The following is a 7840-nucleotide window of genomic DNA, read 5'->3' on the forward strand; positions in this document are numbered from 1 at the left end:
TGTGTTTTACTTTTTTATTATTATTAAGTGGTATGTTTACCTGCTTATGTATTTTACATACATTGAACTATTATGTGGCTTTTCCCATGCTGATGGATGACAATGGGATTTTTATACTCTTGTGAAACAGGAAGTGATGGAATCACTCCATATTGTTTCTTTAAACTGACATGAACTAAATTAAATTAAATTGTATTGCCAATTTCACGGTTTAATTTGACAATAATTTATAAGAATTATTAGGGGTGCAAATAATTTTGACACAAATGGTTTTCAGAAAAAAATTGATTACTTAATAGAAAACAGTGAAATATGAGTTAATGTATGTATTTCTCCTCATATGTTTGAACCTAACATATAGATTATTATCTGTGTTGTGCATAATACGCATCCTTTTAAAAACTTTATTTTTTAATTTTTTATGAAGGGTGCCAATAATCGCCATTGATCATTCGCACAGTTCTGGGATTTATGTGACAAGGTCCTATGTTATGTTAACAAGTATATCCCAGACTGGCTCTCCCACCAGACAAAGGCTGAAGCCCTGTTCCTCCGTGTGGCGGGAGGCGGGGGGGGTGGGGGTTGGGAGGAGACGCAACGGGACAGGCCGACAGCCTGGAATGACGTATGGCCTTGGCACAGCGGGTTGCCGTGGGAGACAGCTGGTGACAGATTGTGTCGTCCACCACGCCAGCCCATTAGAGTAAGAGGGCGGGCAGCGTCCCAGTGTGTCTGTCCTAGTGTTGACAACCCCAATAAACAGACCACCCCTCCCTCTGCACCTCTTCACCTGTGCCAGTGTGCCAGGTACTACGGAGTCCCGTCCCTCTGCAAGCTACTGCTGGCTTTCCAGAACATCCACGGACATCCCCCCCGCCCCCCCCAACAGCACAACCACCGCCATGCTTTTTTCAGGCTTTAAGGCAGATAAGCCACACCTACTCTATTGAAGGCTCACTCATTTACATCACAGCCGAAACAAAGGCACACATATGCACCATTAGCACAGGCACGCGTTTCTTTGATTTCTTTTTCTCCGGTACATTAGAGCCCCCCCACCCCCTTTCCTCGCCCCAGCAACTCTTATGAAATCAGGAACTGTATTAATGACGGGGATGTCAAAGGGGCTTTATCTTACAGCTGTCATTGCCGTTACAAGACGCTTCGCCTCTCCTCTCTTACGCTGCCTCTCTGCCTGGGGCGGAGGGTCTGTAATGGCCTCCTGCTGGCCAATTATCTTCCCGAGAGCCAACAAAGACTTTTAAATGTAGCTCTGCTGGTCCTGCCCCGGCCCTGAGAATAGCGCGGAGCGCGTCTACCGTTCACGCGGGACGGTCCTCGGGGAGCCTGACAACTCCACCCTCCTCCCCCAAAAAGCCCCTCCCTGCTGGGTCCCATCTAACGGTAACTGAAGCCCTGATTATCTTCCCCAGACGGGGACCGTGCTGCTGGTCTCAATGGCAGCTCGTGACACTGGACATCCTCCTGAATTACCCGGACCCTCAATCCGTTCAGGGCGCCATCGTCCAGTCCTTTCACTTCCATACAGTAGCTTTAGCAAAGAGGCGTAGGAGTCATTCCATGTGAAATCAGCCAATTTTACTAAAACCTCTCACCTCATAGTATCTATATTTGTTGCTTTTAATGAATTATGATTTTTCTATGAATTCTGAGTTATGCCTCTTTAAAAAACATAAATAATAGCAAAAAATACTCACAAATTAGCATTTCATTTTATAGCATTTTCAGCAGCCTGTAAATCCTGTTCTCCATTTAAGACCGAAAACCTTTTAACAGCAAAATGAACTTTACACCTAGGTAGACCTACTATAGATTTATAAGATATATATCTTGCAGCTACTTAGCACACATTGCTGGTGCCAAATTCAAGTCTATAAATCCTGCACTCCATGACTGCACTTCCTAAAATACTTTAAACCCCAATTTTGTCACGATAAACATGCAACAACAACAAAAAGAAAAACACTCATATGAGCATATTTTAGCATATTTAGGCACTCAGATTATTTTTTCAGGTTTACAGCCAATAGAAATCAAGACATTTCCTGATCATTTTGGTGATGATACCTTTATTAGAACAGGATTTACAGGCTGCTGAAAGTGCTCTAAAATGAAATGCTAATGTGTGTGTATTTTTTGATATTATTTTATAACTAAAAAAAACATTGCAATCTTTCGTAACTCATATAAAAGAATGTGTATGCCTGTTTAGAGTTCAATCTGAGAACATAAGGTGGGAGCCAGTGGTTCAGTCGGTGTGGAATGACTCATCTGAACATAATCAGTTAGAACATGCCTTGCGTGGTATCGTTGAAGGGTTGTGTGCATATGCATGTGCCCCCACCCCGGACACACTCACTTGTTCCATTTTTTTTTTTTTTTTAGCGACACAGAAACACACAAAAAACACTTTGAAGCCAGTACATTTATTGCACGGTTTGCAAATTAGTCTGTCACATTCTAAACCCACGGTGGGGATTAAAACATACATGAAATTCTTCACTGCCTACAGTCTGCAACAGTTCAGTATAATGAAGGCAGCAATAAACTACAATGCAAAGGGCAATAGAATGATCTTAGTTGGCAATATACACTCTGGTATCTCTGGTAGTGTCTAAGAAATCATGTAAAAAGCCAGCAATACGGTGTATATGAAACTATTGGAATGTTTCACGGTTATTAAAGGAAATTGCAAGAATCTGGAACATCAGCATAAACTAACTGTGACATTCATTTGAAGAATCAATGCTTCCCAGACAAATAAGCACTGCTCTCCAATATGTAACAATGGATAGACAAGAGAGGTTATCTATCAATTTAATACTGAGCCTGGTAAATTAAAGTGACATTAGTGGCACCCACGAGTCCCAATAAGCCATTATTTCTTTTATTGGACCAAGCAAAATTCCAGTCCACCACTTGAAAAGTACAACAGTATCAACAGCAACAACTGACACTTGTCTACTCCGCTCCTCAAAAAAATTACAAAAAATAAATAAAAATAAAATAAAAATAAAAGAAGCTGAAATGCTTTGTGTCTATGCAACTGGACACGTAACAAATTTGACAAAACATCTACTGAAACATAAGACAACTCTTTGGTTTGCCACAGAAAACAAAGGAACAAACAGGATTAGGCAAAACTGACATGTAAAATGAAAATGAAGAAACGAAAAACGCAAAATATAATGTTCAAAATATAAAGGTTCATTGGCTCCACATTCTTCCAGAAAACAAAGCACATATTTAAGCACCTGCAAGCTTAATGTTTTTAAAGAGAGAGCAGTCAGTTTACCATCAGGATTCACAACAAGGTAAAGAACAAGACGACTTCCCAGTGAGTAGTAAGAAGCAGGAAAAACCCAATGTGCCAAAGACCAAGTTTGGGGATAAGTGCCAAATCTCATCAGGCGAAATGGAGGCATAAATGCATTATATTTAACCAGGTCTCAAACACAACTGGTGATCCTGCATAATCCAGCTCAGAGCTGACACAGATAAACAGATTTGCTCAAAACTTGCAGCTCAAAACTGGGCCAAAACCAGGAAAGTTAAACTACAGTAGAGTTATAACATCACGTGTTTTCTTCAAGACTTATCAGACTGTCATTATCAGACAACTAGACTTAATTTAGTAAGGTCTAAGTGCCACGTCTCTAATGCAGCTAGTTCAAGTTTTAACTTTGTAATCTAAAGACAAGCCTCCTTAAAGTACATTAACAAACGTTAACAGAACTAAACACGCCCCATAGCATTAGCATGGAAATAATCATTCACTCTTGAGTGTGATTCACCTTTCCATCACACAACTCAAAAGCTACAGAAAACAACAGAAACATGGTTAAAGGAATACTGACTCAGCAGCCATGTAAATCTGGCTTGGTTGGCCCAATAATGATGGACATTGAGGGCACTGGTCCCAAAATCTGGGAAAAATCCAATGCTGGATTTCTTGTTGGTCCTTTATGCTGTTCAAGAGCAAACCTAAAATTGAACCACTGAAAGAAACAACATTATATCCAAAAATGGGCTATTAGGTCAAGTTTACAGGCTGCTTGGAATGTTGCAATGAGAGCTGAGAAATAATTTAAGTTCAGCCTCAGTCACAGAAAATAACATTTTGTAGTGGCAGGAAAAATAACTTGGGATACATTTTATATTGGGAGGCTGCATATTTTAGATCTTACAAAAAATGCACCTTCCCTTTCATCAGTAAACAACTGTTTCACTGGGATATGGAAGCAGGTGCTCAGTTAACACTGAAAAAGCCCCTCTCTGTGGGTCTATGGATCACCCTGATCCCAGTCCATGTCCTCACCGGATATCATCCTCGCTAAATCGCACACACACATAGCAAGAGGCACAGCCAAGCTCTCGCTGTTTTGTCTATCAAACATAAATAAGCCTGAATAGTCAGATGCTCCATTGTGGCAGATGTGTTGCATAAAGCTCTTCTCAGGCAACTTTTCAAAAAAAAAAAATGTGCTCCAAAGTTGGAAAAATAATAATTTGAATGTGTGCTAATGAGTGTTGTAATTAATACTAATGAGTGCTGTAATCAATGCTTTGGTCAATGTACAAAACCTTGAGATGAGCTTCACCACAAGCGCGATGGAAACACAGCACGGCATGAAGCAAGCAGCAGCACTGCGGCCACTCCGCCAAGCAAGCAGCTCGTGCCGTGTTTGGGTCTTAAACTAACAAGCACACGCCTCGGGCTGTGCCAGTCACACGGGCACCGGTGTGAGGGAGAGGCAGGGGGGGGAAAAACGGTGACAACTCAAGTTCTCCCGCGACGGGCCGATAGCGACGGCCGCAATCTCCACACAGCACACACTTACACCAGAGCTGCGTATAAAGCTCGTCCTGGGGGTCGATCCGAGCCTCACACCGAGGGAACTCTGACCAAGGTGGGCGACGGCGTAGCGGGGGGGGAGGGGGGGGGGAAATCCGCTCGGTAACAGCCCTGGCGGAGCGGGATGTGGGGAAATCATCACTCGCTCTAAAATCCACCCCCCGATCCCGGTCGCCCACCGGTGACGACGGACGCCCTGCGACCCTGAGACCGGCCTTCCCCGGGGGGGGCTCCTCGGGGGCTCAGAGGTAGACGTCCATGGTGTGCCCGATGGGCTGCCGGCACAGGGGGCAGCTGTGCTGGTGGGGGGGCTGCCGCAGGAGGATGTCGGCGCAGTCGCGGCACAGGCACAGGTGACGGCAGGGCAGCAGCAGGACGTGCTTCACGCAGTCCTGGCAGATCACGCACTTCTTGCGCTCCTCGTGCTCCTTCAGCAGGGTGAGCAGGCTGTCGGCGGGGGCGTGCGGCTGCCTCTGCAGGGGCCGGTCCGCGCTCGAGCACAGCAGGCCCGGGTCCTGGGCGTCGCCGTCCGGCCGCCGGCCGCCCTGCGGGGCCTGGCGGGCCGGGGCCACGTCGCCCTCGTCCGGGGCGCGCCGGGCGCGAAAAGCCGGGCTGCCCGGGGGCCTCTGCCTCGACGGGTCGCCCTCGGAGCGATCGCCGCCCCCTTCCCTCCCGCCGCGTCCCGTCTGGCTGCCCTGCGTCGGCGCTCGCTGCCACACGCCCCTCTCCAGCACGGTCTGCGCGCGCTCCAGGGCCAGCAGGTACAGGCGGTACAGCGCCCTCTGCAGGCGGTGCAGGGCGGGCACGGTGCCCACGTAGCGCAGGGCGCCCTGCGCCGCCCGCCGGGGCAGCTGCGGGTTCACGTAGACCGCGGTGACGGCGAGGACCACCGCCAGAGTCAGCACCAGGCCGTACACGTTGAGCAGGAAGACCGTGACGAAGATGTGGCCGAGCGAGCCCAGGAACTCCAGGGCCTGCTTGAAAGGGGCCCAGAGCAGGACGGACACGGCCACCAGGCTGCTGTACATGAAGGTGAGGATGGTGAGGGCCAGCTCCAGTGCCTTCTGCAGCGGCCCGGACACCACGTCCCACACGCTGGCCACCGCTGTAAGGCAGTTCTGCGTGCCGATGAGCAGCATGTTGACGACAGTGTTGACGAAGTAGATAGCCAGGCTGAGCGCGATGCCGCAGCCCTCGAAGGCCTGGCGAAGCACCGAGTGCCCAGACAGCAGTCCGCGATGCACTAGCTCCTTGGTGCGCAGTAGCACGTGAGAGGACAGGTGGCCTGCCATCTTGAAGCTCTCAGACACGCCACTCAGAGCCTGCAGTCCGCTTCCCAGCGCATGAAACGAGCCCTGCGCAGCGCTCGCAAACCCCTCCGCGGCCGTGAGGATGCACACCAACGCGAGGTTCCAGCACTCCATGGCGGAGCTGGACAGCAGCGAGGGCAGGTTGTGCAGGAAGGAGATTACACCGGTCAACAGCCGTATCACTGAGTTTACGACCCAAAAGTTCAAATCCAGCACGAAACATAAGACGTCCAATAATTTCCCAAAGGCGCAGAATACAATATATATCAGGCCCATGTTCTGCCAGTTCAGGAATGTCGACTCGGTGCAACGACCTGGGAATAACGTTAGCTAGACCACTACAGTTATATACGCCTTTTTTGCAAATTTAACAACCTGACACTATCTAATCGAACATTACAAAATGGCTAATTTATAAGTGTCATGTAGCTTGCTACATTCCCATCGTACGCCGTTAGCTATATTAGCTAACGTTACCTAGATATAACGTTGTATTTCAGTGGTACTATATCACAAGCTATAGGTACTTACAGTTCGACATTATCCAATGTAGTCGTCTATCAGTGTTTCATAGAGCTTTCTAAAATGTACTGCTGCTACCAGTCTCTTTAGCGTATTACAATGCAGTTTAATAATACACTGCATATTAAACTAGCTACGTATCTAGCTTGCTTGTAACGTCGTTAGATCACAAGAACACACCTAACGTTATTTAGCTAGCTTGCTAGCTTGTTATGTACAGCATGCTAGCGCGGAGAATATCTACTTAGGCAGCTAGGTTATCTAGGGAACTGTGTAAAAAGAAAACAAACTGTACTCTCGCTCACATTAGTTCAAAGTATAAATTCCATCACTATTACTTTCAAAAAGCAAGGCATCCGTTTGCACATAGTCATAGTAGCTAAGTTAGCTAGCTAAGCTAGCTAAACAGCATATACCAGCGACGGATATATCGCGCTACAAATCCATAAACAATTAGACTGACAAAGCCCCATTTGTATCTAGATCGAAGGAGCAGACAAACATTACCAAATTCCGACCGTAGACTATAAACGAAGCTTGTAATTCTGAGTGAGGCTAGCACGTTAAAGTTGAAATTCTTTGGACGCTGCCATGTTTTCACTTTATACAGACTTCACAGTCGAAGCTGGAGTTGTCGACTTAGATTCAGGGAAAAATAATCGAGCGGAAGAATAATCCATCTGACCCTAAAACCATTGTTTATGAAGTATTATCTATGGTTGTATTTGTTTCATAAAGTGTCCATACCTTCGTTGACCAACAGTGGTTTTAAAATAAAATAAAGTATCACTTCAATGTGCAATGCAATATATAGCAAAACAGAGATCAGGGTTTGTGTGTGCATTGTTGGTGTTTGAAGGAGCTACCCTTGGACAGACTGAGCTGCACGTAACAGCTTGTAGTGGGTGGTAAGAACCAGAAGGAATTATAGTGTATGGAAAGGAATAGTATGCATGAGTAGCAGAGTTTCAAGATGCATTGGAAAGGTTGGATGCCATTGCAGTACTCCATGCAGTGAGGAACCACAGCATTGACCAGTAGGTGTGGAACAGTTAACTATTTGGTCAGGATTCAAGAGGTAATTTATATTACCAGTGTGATAACCTGGGAGAGGGTTGAGAGCAGGGGTGGG

General features: G+C 46.5%; 1 protein-coding gene across 1 annotated transcript; it reads right to left on the minus strand.

The window, feature by feature from the left end:
- Positions 1-2431: 2431 nt before the first annotated feature.
- Positions 2432-7309, minus strand: LOC133133028 (E3 ubiquitin-protein ligase RNF26-like). Its single transcript, XM_061248968.1, has one exon. It carries the CDS (start codon positions 6460-6462, stop codon positions 5119-5121), a length of 1344 nt encoding a protein of 447 aa, XP_061104952.1. The 5' UTR covers positions 6463-7309; the 3' UTR covers positions 2432-5118.
- Positions 7310-7840: the final 531 nt, after the last annotated feature.

The sequence above is a fragment of the Conger conger genome, chromosome 7, assembly GCF_963514075.1.
Source record: "Conger conger chromosome 7, fConCon1.1, whole genome shotgun sequence".
NCBI classification, from domain to species: domain Eukaryota; kingdom Metazoa; phylum Chordata; class Actinopteri; order Anguilliformes; family Congridae; genus Conger; species Conger conger.